At 45.4% G+C, this 24645-nt stretch overlaps 1 protein-coding gene and 1 long non-coding RNA gene across 3 annotated transcripts in view; one reads left to right on the top strand and one right to left on the bottom strand.

Annotated features, from left to right (window-relative positions):
• Window positions 1–24645, top strand: part of ADAMTS7 (ADAM metallopeptidase with thrombospondin type 1 motif 7) — a 140909-nt gene that overhangs the window by 92168 nt on the left and 24096 nt on the right. For both annotated transcript variants that reach the window (XM_024107195.3, XM_065559123.1), the window contains one exon: window positions 857–1016. In XM_024107195.3, the coding sequence (XP_023962963.2) occupies window positions 857–1016 (160 nt within the window). The remainder of the gene's footprint in view (window positions 1–856; window positions 1017–24645) is intronic.
• On the bottom strand, window positions 8670–20943 carry LOC135973888 (uncharacterized). Its single transcript, XR_010590918.1, has 3 exons — window positions 20059–20943; window positions 12761–12914; window positions 8670–9916 (listed from the first exon to the last, which is right to left on the bottom strand). It is a non-coding gene; the product is annotated as an uncharacterized LOC135973888 (long non-coding RNA).

The following is a 24645-nucleotide window of genomic DNA, read 5'->3' as shown; positions in this document are numbered from 1 at the left end:
GCCACTTTATCCTGGCATAGTTAAAGCAGCAAAAAAAACCTAGTGTAGATGTATAAAAGTGCTTCTACCAGTCTAGCTTATTTTGGTTTGGCAAAACGAAATAAATGATGCTGGTATAAATCACCTTATACCACTATAACTGTGTGTATACTAGGGCGTTTCCCAATATAACGATGTAGGCAAAAAAATCACACCCCTAACTGACATAGTTATGGTGATAAAAGTTTTCAGTGCAGACCAATGTTCCATTCCATGTCCATGTATCTGAGAAGTGAATGGAGACGTATTGTAAGTGACTCAGTTTCAATAAATTGTACAGAATATTGACAAAAATAAACCACAATGAAGAGTTTCTCATTGACTAGCTCTGCTGAGAAAAGGCACACAGGGGAATTTTGTTTCTAAAGAAGTCCTGTTTTGACCAGATACTTTATAAAAACTGGAGGAGCCAGGCCAGCTCTGAATACAATAAAGGTTAATGGACGTGTGTTGCTAACCGTGCCTCGTGTTCAGTCAGACAAGATGTCTCCCACCTCCTCAGTCAGCAGAATTAATAGAGGTCTGTTCACTTAGCGGAAGCTATTGCGCGCAGCAGCACCAGATAAACTTTGGGTTATGTACAATAGAAATGCCTTTGTATCCCATAGAAACAGAACTAATTGGAGCAGGGGATAAAAGAGAAATAAGTTCTACAAAGACAGTGTAGGAATTTTGCTCGGATCCCACTTTAAACATGTGAATATCCATGTAGCGTATAGATATTTAAGTGAAGTCTCAAATCCAGCAGCAACATATAAAAAATAAACCTTAATTCTGGATGCAATTGATTATATCCCAGCTAATTAACTTTCTGCAGTGCACAGCTACCTGTGGTGGTGGCATCCAGCGGCGACAGGTGAAGTGCATGAACACAAAAACTGGTGAAGCTGAAGAAGACAGTAGCCTGTGTGACCATGAACAGTGGCCAGAGAACACCCAGAAGTGCAATCCCCAGGACTGTGACAATAGCGAGTCAAGTAAGTGTTTAATAACTAATGCAAGGTCATATGGCTTCAAAAACTTAGCACAGAAAATTCAGGGATACTTCTTTCCAGTGAAATTAACGTTACATATTTTTCTCTTTAAGCAAGTCAAGCTGCACAAGGGCTTGTGCAAGGCTTTCCAGTGTAGAAATTCTGCATTTCATGAACTCTGCTGAGGTCTGGTTATGATCTAAGGGAACTGTAGACAATTGAACTTTGCTTTCAGTTAAGAAACTCTAAAGTGGGGGATTGCATTCAGAATAAATATTTGCATTAAATCACTTCTGTATTCTAGTGCAATCTTGTTGGTAACCTTGTAATGATGCCACAGCTAAACCAATTGGAATCACACACAATGTGGAGCCCATTTAGGAAAGTTACAATAAAACATAGTTTATCATCATGACTTAGAATTATTAATCCTCTAAAGGTTGACAGTAGATCCAATTTAACCGTACTCAGACTTGTCCCAGTGGGCTCACCTGGGGTAAGTAAAGATACTGTAGCAGCCACAATACACAGGAGCTGGGCCACATCTTCAGCTTGTCTAAATCAGTAGCTTCCTTGCCGTCACTGGAGTTATGCTGGTTTACACCCACGGCAGATCTGGCCTTTCCAGGTAAGCATAGGTGATGTCAGTGCTGCTGTTCAGCCTGAGAGCCAAGGATATTTCGATGAGGCAATAGGAATCAGGGCCGGCTCTAGGCACCAGCAAAACAAGCTGGTGCTTGGGGCGGCACATTTTTAGGGGTGGCATTCTGGCAAAAATGTGCCCTGGCAGCCCTAACTCACCTCCGCTGCTGCCGCTCCAGCGCCGCTACTCGCCCTCCCTCCCAGGCTCTCAAACAGCTGATTCGCGCGGCCGCTCGGGATCTCCCCCTCCCTCCCGGGTTTGAGAGCCTGGGAGGGAGGGGGAGCAGCGGCGCGCGAATCAGCTGTTTCACGCTGATTTGGGGAAGGGGCAGAGTTGAGGCGGGGCCGGGGGTGGGGTAAGAAAAAAACGGGGGGGGAGGGGCGGCCAAAATTGTTTTCGCTTGGGGCGGCAAAAATCCTAGAGCCGGCCCTGATAGGAATGGTTTAAAAACCATCCAGATGTTCCAGTTTGGTAGACAGGAGAATTGGGCTTTTGAGGGTTAGTCCTTCGAGGTGCTGAACACTCTGGCCCAAGTCAGCAAAGCACTTTAATGAATGGCACTGCTCACATGCTTCAAATTAAGCACATGCCTCAGTGCCTGGCTGGGTCAGGCTGAGCCCCCGGAAGGACTGAGCCCTTTGTGATGCAGCGTTGTGCTTTACGTAATGTCCAACACACGGCGGAATTTAGAAATAGCTTTACAAGAAAACACGGTTTTCCTAGACTTGAAAATGTCTGGCTAGCTGCAGAGCAGATGTTGCATGAGGCTATCACATTTTCATCTCAGCCTTATTAAATAGCAGGAGAGACATTGTACTATACTGTGCAGGTGGGGTTTTCAAAAGCGCTCAGCATTGGACTAACTCTGCTTTGATTGAAGTCAAAATGAGATTTACCGTGGACGTCAGTAAGAGCAGTTAGGACAGCACCAATTGAAAGCCCCTCATTGACTTTAATGGGTCTTGGATCAGGCCCCTTATTCTCTGTTTCTGAGATGGAGTATTTAATTCTGAGCAAATGTAGCAAAGAAATTTGAATTTACTTGGGGGGAAAAAAAACAGACTGAAGCGTTTGATCTGAACATCCATGCCTCCACCCAGCCATCTCATTCGCTTCCCTCATCCTCATTGGGGCTGGCTAGCGTGTAAAATAAACATGACTAGTTCATATGTTATAAACATTTGTCAGCCTGCAGTTCCACCCACTCAGTGAGGAGTCAAGCATTGCATGGCGAAGATTTATTATGCCACTTCAGATATGAATCATGCACAATGCGCAGTGTGTCGTCTGAAAAGACAGAATGAAATTTCAGGTTCTCAGGCCTCCTAAACATCTGTGCAGTGAACTTGCCATATTGAGTTACATAATTGTCCTGCCATACAGGAGAAGTCCCCTCAATACTGAGTTTTATGAAGGAGTGAAGTAAGTTCCAGGTTTACAGTGCAGGACTCGGCACATCTGTGCAATAATGCAATTACCATATCTCCTGCAGAGATTGGAAACATCCCAGAACTCATACTGTACCAGCCAGCTACATTGACCAGACCAGGAACTAGATAAAAACTCAACATTTGCCCACAGGGTCTGAGTGCCCACAGCTATCTCCTATAATAAGTACAGGGAAATACAGCGCTGCATCATTTCACACTGTCTTGGTAAATGTTGTTTAAATGGCAGGCTCTTCCTTGGATTTATGGTCTCTTTGCCCCTTACTAAGCTGTGCTCTGAAGAGGACTGAAAACTGCATCGGAACACGATGCGTTTTCTGGGTTCGGTCAATGTAAATATTGTTTCTAACAGAACTTAAAGCCTCCCATTGTTTGTGTTATCCCAGCCTCACATTTCACTCGTGAACCCCTCAGGGTAACTAACTGGAGGGAGCAGATCGTGGATGGTAAGCTGAACGACAGTGGGCAAACCTAATCTTTGAGGGGGAAATCCTGCCCACTGTCTCCACCATGGCTATGCAGAGCATTGCCTGGCAAAGTGGAGCCAACACCGTTCTGCTACGTGGGAAGGGAGTGATCTAAAGAGGGAGGCGTACGCAGCCCTGTGGCATGGACATCCGCGGAGCAGCGGCTGCCATGTAGCAATGCACATGGGGCCGTGCTATTGGATGATACGCAGCATAGACCTTCCTACCCTGCCCAGGGGGCACGCTGCTGCAGCAGGGAAGGGAAGGGGGTTGTTTCTTTCCCCCAGCCCTTTGGCGCTACCCAGAACCCAGCCCAGCTATTCTGGCAGGTTGATGGGCTGAGAATTAGGGCCTTTCCAAGCTATATTCCTTTATGACGTTTATAAGGAGCAGCTAGAATTCTTTTTATGCATGGCTTTAATGTATGTTTAGGACCTTCATTAACCCCTGATACGTTATTCTCTTTCCCTGTTCCCTTCCTCATAGTGTGACACTCGAACCATTTATTGTTCGTGGGAAATGTTTAGTCCCTTTCAGCTCCCGGCACTGGCCAGGAAAGGGTTGTGCCTGGAGTTTTGCCCAGTTTGTATATTTACAGGGGGGAGGGGCTGTCATCTGTGAAATTAACATAACTTTCTGAAGGCTGCTAACGTAATAGGAGATGACAGTCTTGCCTTTAAAATAATGCAATGCAGAGCATTGATAACAGCAGATCGCTCGGGGCAGCTGGGACATCCCTTTTGCCTGCTTCACCACCCTTGACTCAAGGCAGGTTTTCTCCTATTAATAAAAAGAGTTTTCGGCGAAGTTTTAGTCCTTTCGCTGTGCAAGTGAATGGCCATAGATCGGGCACATGTTTTTTAAACAATGTGTGGACAGCATGTGTTTTTCAGCTCTCTACGCCTGATTAGCCTAGCCGATGGGTGTGTAGGTCTGCAGGGTCCTTGACTGGAGTTGTTGTATAATGGCAGCAAGGAATATCTACCCTGGGGAAGGCAAGGCAAGCAGCTGACATGCACATAGGTCCAAATCAGGGTATTCAGAGGTTTCACGTCATTAAAAAGGAAAACAGCAGAGAGAGACATGTTGCCAATATGGAACCTCAGGCAATTGATAGTCCTTGTGGATGGAAAATCATACGGCAATATACAATGATTGTTCTCTTCCTTTTCCTCCCTTTGTTCTCATGCTGAATAGCAGTGATAAATAGGCTCAAAATATCTCTGCACTGATACATATTTGGATGAGTAGCTTCCCCGTGGTAATAGGACTGTATTTCTGTTAGCCTAGGAACGCCTCAGCCAGAGGCATAGAGTGAGAAATGTGTGCCAAAGGCCCATCGTGGTGTAAGGGGCCCTTTAACAAATGGCCCCCTGCTACACGGGTTTCCTTGATTAAAGGACAGGTCACAATGATCCTTGCAGGGTGAAGGCTGCACAAGAAGCACTTATTAACCCTTTCATGGTTCAAATTCATGCACACCAGGTGGGGAAAATTCTCATGCTTCAGGGGATCTCCACGATGCTCCTTTCCTAGGACAGTGGGAGTGTCAATGCCATAATCTAGCCCATCGCATCCAGCCAGCAGTGGATCTGGTAACCATTGTCAGTGATACGATAAACCATTTAAAATAGCCTTTAACTGGCAATTATTTCTGTCCATCATCAGAGCCATGCATGGGATACAGCTGTTAACAGCTGTACCAAGTCTATGGGCACAAACAACTGTAACGTATTGAGACTGTGCTTCTCACACAAAATAAAGAATACATGCTGCAGATTCGGAGAACAGGGCAGTCACCTAACCTACTTGTGAAAACAGCCTGTCCAAATACAGACAAGTTGACGTGAGATATCCCTAAAGAAGTCATTTCTTCCTTAGACTCTTGATGCACATTTTCATTTTGGTTCAGTCAAGGAAACGTCCACCGTTCGTAAACAGCCGTCACTCCCTCATGCAGCAGTGGTTCAGAGCCATGGAATTTCATGGCCATGGCTAGGTTCCTAACAGACTATGACGGAGTTTGCAGGCAGAGTTAAGTGGCTGGACCCAGAAGAAGCTTGCAAAGTGGCCCTGGGGGCAGCTCAGCAGGCAGTGTAGCACTGTGTTGTGTGACACACTCTGGTCAGAGATACCTTGACGCTCATGCCCTTCAAAACCTGCTGAAGCTGTGACTGTGTGAAGGGACGATGCCCCTTGCTCATTGTGCTCAGGTAGCATCTGACAGCTGGCTCTGCAAAGTCCCAAAAGCCAGCTTGCTATAAGGCACATCTATTATTAACATTGAGCACATGCAGTTCCCATGAGTGAAAGGAGATGGACTATGCAGGGGAGGAGAGAAGTGGCTGCAAACCCTCTGACCCCACTTAGGCCAGTTTAAATATTGCTGCGTCACTGATACAGTGAGGTGTGAGCCCTCTTTGCTTACGTCCCTGACAGACTCGAAGGAATCTCACATGCTGTGCTTGCAGTGGTTGATCACACATGACCATGTTATAACCTTTACTGCCTTGTAAATCATAATGTCCCCCACTCTGATTTTGCTTGATCCAAAAATTATCCAAACCAGCTTCAGCAGTCACCAGCCGCAAGGTGAAAAGAAAGTTGCCCAAGTTATTTTTGCCCCAGATGAATAACATGGGCAGCTTTCTTTGAATCTCTGAACCAATACAGCTTAGCTCCACCCTCCATTTAACAGAGATGGAATGTGGCTGGGACTATGAGGGACTAAAACAGTTTCTTGGATTAAGGAAGGGGAGGAAAACCAACGGCTGGATTTGTAGCTAGGTTATCTAAAGTGCCGGTATCTCTCCCCTTTAAATCTGACAGTATCGGAGTATTTCTGACCAGGTGGCTCCCAGCCTGTTTTGTTTGTAAACCTCCTTTTGCATCGTTTAATTTTAGACCCTAGTTAGTTTCCTGGGCCCCTGTCTTCACTTCCTGCTCCATGCAGGGGTGGGGGAAGCAGACAGGAAGCTGAGGAGGCCATGGCCCAGTGACTGCCTCCAGGTGCCAGTTATGGAGGTGTGGGAGGCCCACTTCAGTGACAGCAGCTGGCTTTTGGATTGTTGTTTGGCTTGGAGGCAATTCCCCCAAACCTGCAGCTTTCCCCTAGCTGGCTATAGTGGAAGGAAGCCAAACTGGCAGGTAGGGCTGGAAGTGGCAGGCCAGGAGGAAGGGTTCATAGACTCTAAGGCCAGAAAGGACCACGGCTATCATCCAGTCTGACCTGCTGCATGACACTGGCCATAGGACTGCCCTATATTAATGCCTGTTTGAACAAGAGCCGATCTGTTAGAAAAGCATCCAGTATTAATTTTAAAATGTCCGATAATGCAGACTCCGTAGTAAGTTGATCCAATGGAGAATTACCTTCACTATTAACAATTTGCACCTTGTTTCTATTCTGAATTTGTCGACTTTCCGCTCCCAGCCATTGGATCTTGTCAGACCTTTGTCAGCTACATTGAAGAGCCTGCATTTGTTCCCCACGTAGGTAGTTATAGACAGTGATCAAGTCACCTGAGTTGTCTCTTCATTAAGCTAAACAGATTGAGCTCCTGGAGTTTCTCACTAGAGGCCTGTTTTCCAGTTCTTCAGTCAGTCTCATGGCTCTTCCCTGAACCCTCTCCAATTTATCAACAGCCGTCTTGAATTGTGGACACCAGAACTGGACACGGGAGTCCAGTGCCAAATGCAGAGATAATATAATCTCCCTACTCCTACTCAATATCACTCTGTTTATACAGCCAAGGAGGGGAGTTGCTGCCGTTGAGAGTCTGGACTGTTTAGTGCCTCTCAAGAGTCATCTGGAAAGTGGCAGAGGAGCCTTTATCCCTCAAGTGGCTCTGGCTATAAACCCTCCTTGTCATCAGCTCTGGTTTTTGTTGCTCTTTTCCCCCAGACTTGGTGGGTTCAGGAGCATTTTGGGGGCTGAATCCAAATCAGATTGTGCTACAATAACCTAGAGAAAAGTGGAGTGCTCTGCAATACAACTAAGTAATTCTGGTGGTAGAATGAGTCTAATAGGGTGACCAGACAGCAAATGTGAAAAATTGGGACACGGGGTGGGGGGTAATAGGAGCCTATATAAGAAAAAGACCCAAAAATCAGGACTGTCCCTATAAAATCGGGACATCTGGTCACCCTAAGTCTAAGAGTTCAGACTGACAGAAATTTACTTATTTCCATAAGTTAGCCTATTCTAACACTCTGCTCTAACATACTAGTATGTAGCTGACAGCTGCAAAGAGTATCTTTTATGATAGTCAGACTGTGCAGATAATCAACATTTGGGAACACATACAATCAGAAAGCCAGCCCTGAAGCTGCAGGGTTTTTCCACAAACCAGTCACTTGAGAGCTGCTTACAAAAGACTAGTTGATCTTCTGATATGTTGCGTGAAAATGTAACATTCCTTTCCTCTGCCACCCTAAGCAGTTACCCCTCATCACCGTGCAGCTGGGCTGCCATAATTGCAATTATGAACCTATTTAAATTCGGGAGGAAGCATATTTGTACTGTACGGGGGAGTCTGAATTCCCAGGGGCATTTTGAAGAACCCTTGAGAGAGAAGCATGATGGCCATTCCAGGAGGAATAATAATGGCACAAACCACAGAGAGAAGGAGAGTATCATTATCCAGTGCCTATAGTTATACTTTGATTCCATCCAAAGCGTTTTGTGGCCAGGTAGCATGAGGAGTAGACTATGGTCAGCAAGTCATAGAAATAATTCTGTCCAGAATGTTTACAATACAAGAAATCACTCCTTGAATTCTCAGTGCCATTATCTCATGTATTTCCTTCGATTATTTATAGCCATTATAATGCACATCAAAGTTATACCTTCATTCAATCTGCATCAGATCCAAGAACCAGTCTCCTCCCCTACGCCCTGCACACACCAAAATGGTGCTACAGGGCTAGAGCACATCTAGGTTGGTAAAAACATTGTTTTTCAATGTTTATAGTGTAACTTTTAAAAAGTAGATGAAAACTTCAAAGAATATAATTGCACACACCTATAAGGCTTTAAACTAAAATTCTCCCACCCCCAATATAAGTAGAAGTTTGGAGCTGGCAGGGGGTCCCCTCCCTTGGGCTGCTAGAATTCAGAAATAACTTGTGTGCTATAAAATCTTCATTTGTTCACCTGTGTGGACTGCGGAGGCTGCACATTGCCAAGCAGGAGTGGGGCTCATCCTCTTCTCCTCCCTCTACCCAGGACTGCCTCATGTTATGACCTCATCAGTCCACAGGGACTGCCTGGATGATCTTCTCAAAGATCAAAGGCACTTCGCCATTCGAAAGGGGAATGTTGGTATCTTAGAAGCTCATAGCTGAAGAGTTGTAAATACTAACTGGCTACTTCCAAAGAAATGTATCATGTCAACATTCACACATCTACATTTGCAAGAAGATTGGTAGTGCTAGTAGGCGAATGTCATTCTTTTACTTGGGTGCGCTGCATCACAGTACGAAGTTGTGTTGTTGTGCATTATTTATTACATTTCAAAAGATCTAAAAGGCTCTCATAAGAATATCACAGATAGGAAGGGGACCATCAAATGTACACTAAAGTAATGATCACTTTTTAGGACTAGTGGTTCTGATTGTGATCCCCTTACTTATTCTGAACAGTGGCGTACCGCATGAGTAAGACTACTGAAATCAATGGGACTACTTTTAGAGTAAGGTGCTTCTCAGTGTGAGTAGGGGTAAATGTTTCAAATAAAAAAACTTTGCTAACAAAATCTAACCGTAATATAGGGTGAAGGAGAAACATTTAAAGTTTTCTTTTCTAGAAAATCTCTCATCTTGCTCTGTTGGTGATTTTTTATTGGAGGAAGCCTGGCATATGTAGGATGGAAATCAGATAGAACAGATGCCAAATGCATGTGCTTGCATTCCATGTCTTTCAAGTCTCTCTCTGTTATCCTGAATTGTAGATCAGGATTTCTCATAAATGTCTTTTAACCTGGAGATAAACACTGCTTTAAGGAGAAAGATTTGAATCATAATGTTGCTCACCATAAAGTTTTGCAGTAAAAAGAACAGAGTAGAACGTCTGTCTTGTGAAATGTATCTAAATATTTCCATTCCTGTCCTTGAGGAAAGGTTAGCTCACTTCGCAGCAGCTTTAAGTATTGGTGAGTTCAGTGGAACTTCTGCATCACTTCCGCTTCCAGCCAAAACATCCCTTGATGCCAGAGGAGAACAGGGCGCTTTGGCTTAACTCAAATCATTTCACATTTGTTTCCAACTTTCAAAAACTGGACAGAAGATGGAGTTACTCTGCCACATAAGCTGAGGCCTGGTAATGTTCTGAGCTGCCTCTGGAGTCTGGAAAAGTCAGAAGAACATTTACGGCTGTTGCTGAACAATGACGACCGTGATCTGTCGTGGGTGTAACTGGCACAAGTGGGATGACTCTTGAGCACAATCTCAGGATAGACTGAGAAGACATTTCTGAATCAATGAACCCTCCCTCCACGTCTGCCATTTCAAGTTCCAGCTTCTTTCCTCATCACCATTGAGGCCTTTCGCTGCTCTCCCTTTCACTACTGTCTTGTGACCTGACCTCTCTTCTCTCCGCACTGCCAACAGCCCCAGCCTCAAACACCCACCTGCCCATTGTCCCAACTGCCGTGTGCCTTCTTCCACACCACCCCTTGTGCATGGAACCATGCAGGGCTCTCTCCTCCTTTAAAACCTTCTCAAGAGTTCGGCTGCAATGGCCACAAGAAATCAGCCAACAAGAGATGGCTGGGCTGCAGGCAACACCAGGAAAAATGTATGGGTCAGATCCTCAGCTGGGGTGAATCAATGTAGCTCTAGTGGCTTCGACGAAGCTGCATTGGTTTATACCAGCTGAGTATATTTGCACATAAAAATTGTGCATACACATTGCGCATATTTTAGTGTTTTCTTTCCCTGTCACTTGTCTTAGGGCCAGGGCTGGCTCCAGGCACCAGCTTACCAAGCAGGTGCTTGGGGCGGCCACTTCGGAGAGGGGCGGCACGTTTAGCTGTTCGGCGGCAATTTGGCGGATGGTCCCTCACTCCTGCTCAGAGCGAAGGACCTCCCGCCGAATTGCCACCGCAGATCGCGATCACGGCTCTTTGTTTGTTTGTTTGTTTGGCTGCTTGGGGCGGCCAAAACCCTGGAGCCGGCCCTGCTTAGGGCCAGACCCAGTGAAGCAACACTGTTCACTTAGTGGGATTACTCGTGGAATAAAGTGCTATGCACTCTAAACCAGTGGTTCTCAACCAGGGATACACATACCCTGGGGGTACACAGAGCTCTTCCAGGGGATACATCAACTCCGCTAGAGATTTGCCTGGTTTTACAACAGGCTCCATAAAAAGCCCTAGTGAAGTCAGTACAAACTAAACTTTCATCCAGACAGTGACTTGTTTATACTGCTCTATATACACTATACTCTGAAATGTAAGGACAATATTTATATGCCAATTGATTTATTTTATAATGATATGGTAAAAATGAGAAAGTCAGCAATTTTTGAGTAAGAGTGTGCTGTGACGCTTTTGTATTTTTATGTCTGATTTTATAAGCAAGTAGTTTTTAAGTGAGGTGAAACTTGGGGGTACGTAGGACCAATCAGCCTCCTGAAAGGAGTACAGTGGTCTGGGAAGGTTGAAAGCCATTGCTCTAAGCAACAGCATCAGATTCTACCCCTTAGATCTGTGTTTGTACAGCACCTTGTACAATAGCATCTTGATACTGATTGGAGTCTTCTGGGCACCACAGCAATGTGAGTAATAAAAAATAATTATTTTTAAACACTTGGGATGTACGAGGTGATTGGAAAAAAACAAATGTGGTTTTGATGTTCAGGAAAAGGAAATAAATTATCTTGTCAACTACAACTCATTTTAACTCCTCAGCAGACTATTAAGAGACTATGTGTGCGTTTATTAGAGGATTATAGAAACACTAGCAGTGAGCAGCATGAGCTAATCAAGACCTAATCAGACCAGACAAATGTAATTGCTTTTCTGATAAAAATTCAAAGTTAGTAAATGAAGGGAATGCATTAGATGTTATATACGCAAACCAAGGAAAGCATTTGATCCAAAGTCTCATGAAATCTTATTTGCAACATTAAATCAATTTGGCTCGGAAAGGAGCACTGTCACATGGATTTCAAACGGCTGATGTGCCACATACAAAGGTAATGATAAACAGAAAACCTTACCGCTCTAGGGACTAGCAGAGTGTTAATGAAATTCATGGAAGTTACTAAATCAGGAGGTGATACAAACAGAAGCGAGGACAGAGATGTAATAAAGTGACTAGAAAGAAAGGCAGGAAATAACAGTATGATAGTCAGCTTGATAATAGCCAATGAATCTATCTGAAGAAATAGCAGTGGGAGCCAGAAATCTGAACAGCAGTAATGCAGAAAGAGATCTAAGTGGGATAGTGGGCCGTAATTTAGCTACAGGTTTACAATGCAGTATGGCGAGAAAAGAGACCAATGGGATAGTGGCTACAGCATACAGGTATCAATGGGATAAAGGATAGTGATCACTTCTCTCTAGGATAATCTGGGAGACAGCACATGGACTATTGCATTCGGTTCTGGGTAAATAGATGTAGAGAAATTGGAGAGAGTTCAGAGATCATTAAACATTATTAGGAGGCTGGAAGGAGCGCTTTGCACAAGAGCTAAACAGAGATATCTTGGCTAAGCAACAACTAAGTGGGAACATGAAAACCACCTACAAATCTCTGATGAGTGCAAACAGCAACAGGCAGATTGTCCTCTCAGCAATGCAAATCTGGAGTAACTCCACTGGAGGCACTAGTGTTTCACCAGGGTAAAACTGGTTTGAAAGTAGCCCCAAGGATGGAGGGGAATTGTTTAGTGTGGTACAAGGAGATAGAACTAGAAGTCAGAGGCTGTAGTTAAGAGAGGGAAGTTGGAACTGAATATCAAAAGAAAACTTGCTGACGGGAAGATCTGTTAGATTGTGAAATAGCCACTCAATTTAGTGGTGATGTCCCATCACTTGAAATGGCTAAAACAAACCTGGACTAAGCACTAGAAAATGTCCTGTCAAGCACAATCCTGCACTGATCCCTGGAGATGTTGGACTAGCCCCAGACATTTCTGTGTCTAACCTGAACAATGCAGACTATTTACTGGCTTTATTTACTTACCTTGGCTGCAGGCATAATGCTCTTTTATGTAACAGGCATTTTGTTTATTCCTTGCTCCTTTCACCTTCTGTCAGAGAAACATATACATGTGCCATGGTACCAGACAATCTCCTGTCTGCTGGAAATCTCTCTGGGGCTGCGAGGGTTAACATTGCTGAAAAGCAAAAGCAACATAATGAGAGGATTAGATGTCACTGATAATAGCATGTTAAATATTCGTCATCCTTATCACTTTAATGTGTCTGGAAAAGAGCTTTTTGTCTGCCCAGAAAGAAACATGAAACCCTTCAGAGTTGTGTTTAACAAAGAATGTATTAAAAGCTAGATCGCTGCGACTTGTGCCTAGAGTTGAGAAGTTCAGCTGAAGGGGGCATTCGGCCTACGTGGTATAATGGGAGGCTAGGCTGCAGTCTAAATGACTGCTCCCAGGCTGCTGCTATCTCTGGGGATGCAGAAGGGACTGCAAAACAAACAAAAACCAAAACCAGTTAGAAATAGCAAACAAGAGACTCAACCTCCACTAGACCCGTATTCATCATCTCTTCAGCAAAGAAAATCCCTGGTGAAACTAGACAACCCGAGACATAACCTTGCCCATTTTTACATTTTCAGTAATTGGTGGAGTTGCTTACATGCAATCCAGAGAAAGCAATCAAAGCAATGTGAACCACTCATTTAATTTGCTGAGATCAGAGTTACTTGCAGCCTTAACTCATATTCATAGAGTTAAGGCTACAAGAGACCATTAGATCATCTAGTCTGACCTGCTGTGTATCAAAGACTTTTAAATTTCACCCCGTTGCCCCTGTATTGACACAAATAGTTGCTGTTTGGCTAAAGCATATCCTTCCAGAAAGGCATCCAGTCTTGATCTGAAGATATCAAGAGATGGAGAATCCACCTCCAGGAGTGCTGCCAGCTTTTTTGCCACCCTAGGTGGCGGAAGGTCCCGCCCCCAAAATGCTGCCCCCGACAGAGGTGGCGGAAGGTCCCGCCCCCAAAATGCTGCCCCCGACAGAGGTGGCGGAAGGTCCCGCCCCCAAAATGCTGCCCCCGACAGAGGTGGCGGAAGGTCCCGCCCCCAAAATGCTGCCCCCGACAGAGGCGGCGGAAGGTCCCGCCCCCAAAATGCTGCCCCCGACAGAGGCGGCGGAAGGTCCCGCCCCCAAAATGCTGCCCCCGACAGAGGCGGCGGAAGGTCCCGCCCCCAAAATGCTGCCCCCGACAGAGGTGGCGGAAGGTCCCGCCCCCAAAATGCTGCCCCCGACAGAGGCGGCGGAAGGTCCCGCCCCCAAAATGCTGCCCCCGACAGAGGCGGCGGAAGGTCCCGCCCCCAAAATGCTGCCCCCGACAGAGGCGGCGGAAGGTCCCGCCCCCAAAATGCTGCCCCCGACAGAGGCGGCGGAAGGTCCCGCCCCCAAAATGCTGCCCCCGACAGAGGCGGTGGAAGGTCCCGCCCCCGAAATACCGATGACGACCGGGGCGGCCGAAGATCCGGCCGCCACGGTCACCGCAGTCACCGCACCTTAAACGTTAGGGTGCCTAATGGGTTGCGCCGGCCCTGCTCACCACCATTCTTTTTATGCCTTTCTCAACTACATTAAAGACTCTTTAGTTCCCAGTAAGTTTCTCCCTGTGAAGGTACTTATACCCTGCAATCGTGTTTCCTCTCAGTCTTCTTTTTGATAAACTAAACAGATTGAGCTCTAAGTCTCTCACTGTCTGCCATTTTCTCCAGCCTTCCAATCACTTTTATGGCTCTTTCCTGCAGCCCCTCCAATTTTTCAACATCCTTTTAAAAATGTGGACACCAGAACCATATGCAGTATTGTAGTCTCTCTCCAATGTCCCATGCAGAGATAGTCACCCCTCTACGGCTACTCACTACTCTCCTGCTTAGACATCCAAGGATCGCATTATCCCTTTCTGTCACAGCATCACACTGGGAGCCCATGTTGAGCTGCTTGTCCACTATGACCCCTAAATCCTTGTCAGAGTCGCTGCTTTCCAGGAAACCGCCCCCCATTCTGTAGGCCAGGCCTGCATTCCTTGTTCTTAGATGGATAACACTGCAATGAGCTGTATTAAAACACATTTTGTTTGAACGGGCCCCGCTGACCAAGCGATCTAGATCATTCTGTGTGACTAGCCTGTCGTCCTTAATTACCTCTCTGACAATTTTTGTGTCACTGCAAATGTTAGCAGTGATGAAACCGTTGACGAGCATCGGGCCTAGTATCAATCCCCGTGGAACCCCACTAGAAAGACCCCCATGCAGCAATGATCCCCACTGACTTCTACTTTGAGATCTCTCAGTTAGCCAGTTCTTTATTGATATTGTATAGTGCTAATTTTTTAAAATCTGGATGTTGTGTGGTACTTGTTCAAATGCCTTACAAATGTCTCAATATATTACTTCTGCTCCGTGACCTTTAGTAACCAAACTTGTAATCGCATCAAAGAATGAAATCAGGTTTTTTGATAAGACCTATTTTCCATGTCGACTGGCATTAATTATATTCCTAGCCTTTAATTCTTTATTAATTGAATCCTATATCATCTTTACCACTGATTGATGTCAGGGTAACCAGCCTATTGTTCCCAGGTCATCCTGCTTGCCCTTTGTGAATATTGGCACAACTTTAGCACTCTTCCAATTTTCTGGAATTTCCTGATATTCTAAGATTTATGAAAAATGAACATCAGAGGGCCAGAGATCACCTCCGCCAGCTCTTTTAGGATTGAGGTGCAAGTTATACAGGCCTGTTGCATTTAAAAACCTTTATCCTTACTAGATATAGTTTAACATCCTCCTTAGTTACTAATGGACTGGAAAGTATTTCATTATCTTCATGTGATACAGGCACATAATCCTGCTTTCTTCCAATAACAGAACAGAAATATTTATTGAACAATTCTGCCTTTTCTGCATCATTATTAATAATTTTACCATCTCCATCTAGTAATTGGCCTATAACATTGCTAGGATTTCTTTTGTTCCTAATATACTTTAAAAACCTCCTTCTTATTGTCCTTAATCCTGCTAGCCTTGGATTTTTTCCTGGTGTCTTTTGCTTCTCTTATCAATTTTCTAGACTTAATAAACTTCTAAATTTATATCGATTCCTATCTCTTCCCCTTTTTTTTCAATTATTATCAATTGTTATATATTGCTTTTTTATTGTTAATTGCTATCTTCACTTCACCACTGAATCAGGATGGGCTTTTAGCCAAAGGTGCTCTTTTTCTTGATTGCGTACTCACGGCTTTTTGGCCATCTAATAAACTCTTCTTAAAGAACGGCCAATGTTCACTCACATCTTTCTGTCGACATTTTACCTCCCAGTCAATTTCACTTATAATTTTCTTCACCTTTGGGAAATTAGCCCCTTTGAAGCACCAAGTATATATATTACTAGTTGGGACTGTCTTCTCCTTGCCCATATTGAATGTAATCAGGTCATGATCCCTGCTCCCTAGGCAACCTCCAGACCTGCCAGTGATTAATTTATCTTTATCCATCATGATGAGGTCCAAAGTAAAGTTATTTCATGTTGGATGCAATAACTTTTGTATTAGAAAATTAACTTCTATATATTTAGAAACTCTAATGATGTTTCACTACTGCTGCATGTAATTGTAAGTTCAAATTCATGTTTACAACGTAGCTGCAATGTAGACTACAGAAGTGCTACTAGAGTAGTGTCAGACTTTTAAGGTTAGTTTTGTCATTAAGTCAGGGCCGGTATGCTACCTCAGGCTTAATCTCATTAGATAAGTACCTTTGGACCTCATTAATACTGTATTGGGTTGGAGGAGTCCAAAGAAAAAGAAAATACGAAGATCTATATACGTGATATACCTTGATTTTAGCAAAGCTTTTGATACGGTCTCCCACAGTATTCTTGCCAGCAAGTTAAAAAAGTATGGGCTGGATGAATGACTAGAAGGTGGATAGAAAGCTGGCTAGATTGTTGGGCTCAACGGCTAGTGATCAATGGCTCGATGTCTAGTTGGCAGCCAGTATCAAGTGAAGTGCGCCATAGGTCGGTCCTTGGGCAGGTTTTGTTAAACATTAATGATTTGGATGTTGGGATGGTTTGCACCCTCAGCAAGTTCACAGCGGTCTCTTCCAACCCTAATCTTCTATGATTCCAAGTGGTGTTTGTGATATAATTAACTGGCAGTCTTCCTCTGAGGTCCTGATCCTAAACCCATTGAAGTTAATGGGAGTCTTTCTGTTCACTAATGGGATTTGAATCAGATCTTTCATATGAAACAAACCAATGGCCCTGATGATTTCTTGTAATTAATTATCTCCTTTCCAATAGCAGAGGTTTTCTGTCCAGATTCCATAAGGATAACAACTCCATTCTGCTTTCTCCAAGTCCCATGTTGCTTCAATTAAACACAATCACATAAAGAATTATTCTTTACTTCCTGTCCCTTAACTGTCATGTAGTGTTGCTGGCAGGGTTATAATCACTGGCGTGTTCCACCTCACAGGTGGCTGCATTTTAGTGATAGGTGATCTCTGTCTGTACAGAGTCTGTAGTTCTATAAGGCACTTGAACACTTAGGGAATGTTCAGTTAAATTCCATTAGTAATAGTAGTAAGGAAATGTTTTTGTTATTTGAACAAAGAGAAAGTGGATATCCTAGACTTAGCCAGAAACTACTAGGGTGAGGGCCATATAAATACTGAACTATATAGCCATGGATTTACCAGAATAACTATTTGGGCACATGTTCAACACACAAATGTCTCTTTAAAAAAACAAACCCTAAAGTTCTTGGTTAAAAATGATATGAATGTTCAATATAGCTCAGGGCAGGAAACATCAATGGGAAACACAAACATTTCCTGCCAAACTATGATGAGTAACAAAACCTTCACATGGCAGGAAGTGAGAGCTGTGTAAACCCACAGGTAAAAGGCATGAACATAAACTTGTATTCTCCTTTTTGACTTTAAGGAGCTTTTACGGAACAGGAGTCATAAAGGCTGCAACATTTCTGTGTCTGTGTTAGAAGAACATAGAGAATGTTTCTGTAAAATAAGCTCCCAGGATATCAGCAAAATCATTTATTTCTCTTTAAATGACTATGTTTATGTTGGCCATAAAAATGCAAATAAATTCAGCAGAATTTAAAGGTTAAAAACATCATAATTCTGATTTTTAAAAGAGGCGGCAAAGAGATCAAAAATAAACAAAAAGAACAGGAGTACTTGTGGCACCTTAGAGACTAACAAATTTATTAGAGCATAAGCTTTCGTGGACTACAGCCCACTTCATCGGATGCATCCGAAGAAGTGGGCTGTAGTCCACGAAAGCTTATGCTCTAATAAATTTGTTAGTCTCTAAGGTGCCACAAGTACTCCTGTTCTTTTTGCGGATACAGACTAACACGGCTGCTACTCTGAAAAATAAACAAACATTTCACTTTTAATGATCTCTAATTAAAGAAAGTCAGAACTAATTAAAGCCAGAATCCTATTCGGTCTCCATGATATAAATTAATTAATGATTGCATAGACGTTTTTTTAAGACAGCTTCTAATTTTAAATCCCCATGCAGCTGTAGGCAAAGATGATAGTATCTATCTGTGTCCTTACATGGCCCACAGAACTGACATATTGGAGAACCACACACAGAGTTATCCTCACAGCACCCCACCAAGGCAGTAATGATTTATTACCCCATTTTACAGGTGGGGACATGAGGTGCAGAGAAATTAAGTGACTGGTCCAAAGTCAAACAGGAAGTGTGTAGCAGAGCTAGGGGCTAGGAGCTCAACCAAGATTTTTTGAGTCTCAATCCATTGCCTTCACAAGAATACCCTTTGTTTCTCCCCACAACCCTCTGGGATGTTGAGAGGCTGCATATTGCAGTGGTGGGCACAGTGTAAATGCTTCTGGTGATAAAATGTGGTCCATAAAGCACTACGTTGGTCTAACAGTAGGGTTACCATATTTCAGCAAGCAAAAAAGAGGACGGGAGGAGCCCCGCCCTAGCCCCGCCCCTGCCCCTCCCACTTCCCGCCCCCCCAGAACCCTCAACCCTCCCCCCGTTCCTTGTCCCCTGACTGCCCCCTCCTGGGACCCCTGCCCCTAACTGCCCCCCAGGACTCCACTCCCTATCTAAGCCTCCCTGCCTCTTGTCCCCTGACTGCCCCAACCCTTATCCACACCCCCACCCCCAGACAGACCCCTGGGACTCCCACGCCCCATCCAACCACTCCCCACCCCCTGACAGCCCCCCCAGAACTCCCAACCCATCTAAACCCCTCTGCTCCCTGTCCCCTGTCTGCTCCGATCCCTCTCCCCACTCCTGCCCCCTGACAGCTCCCCCCCAGAACTCTCAGCCCCCCCCCCCCGCTCCTTGTCCCCTGACTGCCCCCTCCTGGGACCCCTGCTCCTAACTGCCCTCCAGAACCCCACCCCCTACCTAAGATTCCCTGTTCCTTGTCCCCTAACTGCCCCCTCCTAAGACCCCCCCAACTGCCCCCCAGGACCCTACCCCCTACCTGTACCCTGACTGCCCAAAACTTTCTCCACTCCCCCCAAAAAGCCCCCCCCCCGTTTCTTGACTGCCACCTCCAGAACCTTCCTGCCCCCTGGCCCCCTTACCCTGCTGCTCAGAACAGGGTGTTGGGCTCTGTGCGAGCCGGACACGTGGCTGAGCTCCCCAGCACAACAAAACCGGGTCCCTGGCCCTGCACAACAAAACCCGGTCCCTGGCCCGGACCTGGTTGCAGGGGAGAGCTGCCCTTGTATCAGCACAAAGTGCTCTCGCTCCCGTTTTGCTACGCTGCATGGCAGAAACCGCTCCCAGTTGCAAAAGGGGAGGGCTGCACTTTGTGCTGAGACACTTGCTCAGAATGCAGGGCGGATCCGGCTCCTCTACAGCTGCTCCGGAGTCCAGCCCGGGACTTCCCTGCAGCCCTCCCAGCCGCTCGGTCTGCTCTGCCTGTGGGGGAAATCCCGGACATTGTGAGTGCTTTACAAATTCCCCCCGGACGCTATTTTTAGTACAAAAAGGAGGACATGTCCGGGTAAATCCGGACAAATGGTAACCCTATCTAACAGCTCTGCATCAGATCACACTCAGAACGTTTTCATCATGACCATAAGGGCTAGACGTTAAATTTATTTTTAAATGAAAGCTCAAATTCTGTGGGAACTGATGCTACCCTCAGGAATTGCTGGGCCAGTGTACTGCTCCATGCCAGCACAAACCCACCTCACAACTGGAGCCAGTTGGAGACTTATGGGAAGTGAAGTAGGGAAAACAAACCTCCAAAGCGTCCAGAGCTTCCAATGAGTATCTGAATGTTCAGCTCCCTCTCCAAACTGCACTCAGTCACTAACGCCTTGTGAGGTTCACCCATCACTGGGACCGGATCCCCAGATTTCCACTCAGTTATGGTATTGTGTGCAGCATCTCTTCCAAAGAATTACTAGAAAAGCTAGTAGAGACACGTGGGAGGGTGTTCATGGGTCATTACCCAACCTGTTTCAAAACGCTTTCACGTCAAAGTCTGGTTCAGGAGCTGGGTGGCTTAGCACATTGTCCACTTATAGTTGTATTACTGTTGGGCTAAACACACAGGTTGTGTGTAATCTCATGTGACTAGCAGTGTCTGCTGTAAGAATGCTTGGAACTGCAGCAGCATGAAAAATGAATCGCCTTTCACCCCTAAATTGAGTTAAATTTTTGGAGAGGTGGGTAGAAAAACACCCACAGTGCAGCTGTCCATGGGTAAATGGAAGATTTCAGTTTGCAAATGCTGGAAGCATTTTCAGTTTCCAGTCCCAAGATCCATTCCTGCCCCCAGCCCGAAAAATCCCTGTCTGTGGGTGTGCAGAGATGTTCATCTTTTCCAATTGCTTTGCTGGATGGGAACTTCCCTTCAGCTATGAGCATTGCCTTCATATGAAAACCCCACCATTTCTTGTTGACTTTCCGAACTAGTATCTGGCTGTCACACTCTCCTCGAAGATAAGAGCAGGAGCAGACTTTGGAATATAGACACAGCTGCCATCGAGAGAAGAGCCAGCAAATGCCTCGGTAAAGCTCCTTGCTGGGTCTCTGCCTGACCCTTCGGAGCCCAGGAGCAATGCAGAGGGTCAGCTCAGCCACATTAACCCTCTATCGTCAGATAAGAATTTCTCCAGACACTTAGGCAGGAAATTGGAAAAGAGCTATGCAGTGCATCTAGTTGTATTACAGCCTTGGAAGCAAACTAGGAAACAGATCCCACGGCAGGAGTCCCAAGTAACAGGAGCCCTTTTATCTAGATGGCAAAGCTGATTGAAACACAAAGGCAACAGCTTCTTTATAGTCAAGCAAAATGTCTAGGGGTAAACAGAGGAGCAGGTCCTCATGCCACAGTGAATGCCAGGAGATGCATAGTCATTGGGTGTGTGATTCCTTTTGTTCAGACCTCATCTGTCCAGGATAAAACGACCCGTTATTATGATTTTTCAGAGCAGTAAGAATATTGCACAGGTAATAGTGACGTTGTTAATTAACTCGTTCACTCCTACCAGTGAACATCTGTTCTGGCCACAGGTTTCAGTTCAATATCAACTCAATGCATATGGTACATTGCTGCTGTGACCCTGATCCTGCAAACAGGTGTGCTAGCACAGCCCTCTGGGCCAGTGCAGGGTCTCATTGACTTCACTGGGTGCAGGACCGGGGCCTGGGCTTGCTCAGTACCGACTGCTGTGTCGTACTGGTCACTAGTGACCCTCAGCTACCCGCACTGCCATGCTGGGATTTCTCAGGGACGCCCAAAGAAGAGAGGGCAGAATTTGTGGCTGAGATTAGTATTGCAGATGGTGTCACTCAGAGGTTCACTCAGTGGGTTTTGCCACTGAGAAGTCAGGATGTGTCAGCATCTTAAACTGATCCAGATTACTTGCATTTACATTCAATTAGGTCTTTTGGGGGCTTGCTTTTTTTTAAACCTCCTCACCCATGTCCATAGCTGTCCGCACAGTGCCTCTCCAAACTGAATCTATTCACACAGGTTCTAAACCATGGAAAAATGTGGTTTCCAATTAAGAGTCACAGACCCTGAACTCTAGTGGCACAAGTGATGCTGTCAGAATGGTCACGGATTTGAGTGAAGGGTTCAGTGTTAAAAGTGGAGAACAAAGGGACGTTATGGGCTGCAGCCACTGTACAGTGTAAGCTCATTAAGAAAGTTCACCTCTCCCTCAGTGTGGAGAGGAATATGCACAATTCACTCGTGTTAAACAAAGCTGAGATTTTCCCCAGACACTTCAGTCAAAGGCACACTGGTTTAAATTAAAACAAAAAACAAATTTATTAACTACAAAAAGGTAGACTTTAAGTGATAGCCAACAGATCAAAGCAGATTACCTAGTAAATAAACAAAACTGCAAACTAAGCCCAAAATACTAGAAAGATTGGATATGAATTAGCAATTTCTCACCCTGACTGATGGTACAAACAGGCCTGCAGATACTCAAGGCACAAGTTGCACTTGCTTTGTAGCTTGGGAGCCTCACCCCTGTTCCAAATCCTTTTCTTTCGGAACTTCTTTCAGGTGTTGAGTTGTGGGGGAGCGAAGAACCACAGATGAGGTCACTCCCTGCCTTATATAGCGTTAGCATATGGTGGGAACCCTTTGTTCCAAAAACAGCTCCCAGCCCAATTTGTGGAAAAATACAGGTACTCAAAATGGCGTCCAGAGTCATGTGGTCTGGTCACATGCCCTCACAGAGCCAGAGCAGCCATTACTTACAGGCTGGCCGAAATGTCCACAGGAAGGCTGAGCTATTCCACAGCCCATTGTCTTTGTTGATGAGTCATTAGCACCATCTGGCTTCTTCATTGTTGTACCTGTCAGGCTGGCTGTGGGTGTTTTCCAGAGTAACCCATTTGACATACAGACCCATAGTCAATTTTCATAACTTTTGATACAAAAATGAGTCATGCATACAAATAGGATAATCGTATTCTGCAAATCATAACTTTTCCAATGATACCTCACATGACTCATCTTGTACAAAATGCATCATAATTATGCCATAATCATATTTTAATCAGACAACCATGAAGCATATGGGGGGCAGTGTCACAGGGAGCTACATCTTAGTGTAGACGCTTACAGAGTTCAGTTGATGTAAGGCAGCTTACATCACCCTAACGCTGTAGGCTAGGCCAGGCCTTAGATGAAGGAAGGTGGAAGTGTCAGCAGAGGTGCCAACTTCACGAGTCCCTGGGGGGGTGCTTGATCCTCGCTCTGCCCAAGGCCCTGTCCCCATTCTACCCCTTCCCCGAAGCCCCCTCTCCTGCCCCGCCTCTTCCCACCTCCACCTCACCTCTTCCTGCCCTGGTTCCTGCCCCTTCCCACCAGCACCTCCTGGATGCCGCTGAACAGCTGATCATGGTGGGCGGGAGGCGCTGAGAGGGACGGGGGGCGCTGATTGGCAGGGCCACCGGCAGGTGCTGAGCACTTGCTATTTTTTTTCCATGGGTGCTTCAGCCCCGGAGCACCCACGAAGTTGGCACCTATGAGTGTCAGTCCAGTTCATAACAGGCTGGTGTCCATATCACTGAAACCACTGTCAAACCTGGTACTGATGGCATCACTGCTGTTGAGACCACCAGAGACGCCAAGCACTGACTCTGTATGGCGACTAGGGGCAACGTGCAAGTCAGAGATGAGGCATACTGGTGGGGCAGGATAGGGAAGTCAGTGATGATGTTCCTAACCGCACCCCAGGGGTATTGTATCACAGCCAAGTCTATCCCAACTGGTGACACCACTGGGTTCGTTGCCTCCTTTACAGTCTGAAAGCTGAGAGCGAAAATGATTTTTTCTGCAGTCAGGAACTGATCCAACTCCCATTAACGTCTACAGAAAGATTCCCATTGACTTCACTGAGAGTTGGAGCAGGTCCTGTCTGTGGTAGTTACAGCTGCAGCGGAGGTCAGTAGTCTGCTCAGATACAGTGATGTAAATCCACTGACGTCAATTAATTCACCATGTTTAAATAACTACGCTGAGCTGTGACGCTTGGCACATACGTACATATGCTCATGTCACACACAGGAAAATGACGCAATCCACCATAAATTAAGAACCTATCTGAGTAGTTAACGAGCTGCTGCAGAAACAAGGTCTTGAGGTTTCTTTTAAAAGCGAGAAGAAGAAAATAGTTCTTTGCTGATTAAATCTGCAGACCAGAAATATGGAGAGGACAATCCCGCTTCGCTAGGATTCACTGTACCGTCTGCATTCTCTTCTCTGCCAAGAATGCTTTAGTTTAGTACATGACCTGAAATTGTTATAGGTCATTCAGTGATGGGCCTGAGCGGCAGGGGTCCTAATTTTTTTTTTAATACCCCTGTGAAACTTCAGTGTGAGCCTGTGTTCGATCCTGAACTGTATGGAAATGTGCCCCAGCCAAGAACTGTGCAGTATTAACCCAATTAAAAAAAAGGAGGGGCCCGATTCACACAGAACCCAATGGGGAAGTGAGTGCAGAGGTGGCTTTAAACCATGTTTGTGTTATTCCCACCCCCATCCTGGAGCTGACCAGGGGCCATTTTGGGCAGCCTCAGGGCTGCTCTAAATTGTGTTTGGCTGTCTATAGCCCATAACTCGGCCCTCATATATCTCCATTGAAAAAGAGCATACCATTTAGTTTCCTGGTTCCTGGATGCCAGACTGACAAATACGTTGATGTGCTGTGGGCTGAGTTAAGGATTGCATTATAGTGCAATCCTGAGGACTGGGGAGTGTCACTGTACATAGAGATTTATTTATAGTGGAACGGAGTGAGTACATGTGCTGTGTGGGGTTTTAAGGCATGTTAAAGAAGGATCCCTCACCTAGGCACC

Source organism: Chrysemys picta, chromosome 10 (genome assembly GCF_011386835.1).
Source record: "Chrysemys picta bellii isolate R12L10 chromosome 10, ASM1138683v2, whole genome shotgun sequence".
NCBI lineage: Eukaryota > Metazoa > Chordata > Testudines > Emydidae > Chrysemys > Chrysemys picta.
Note: the sequence above shows the minus strand (reverse complement) of the source record. Positions and strands in the feature narration are given on the sequence as shown.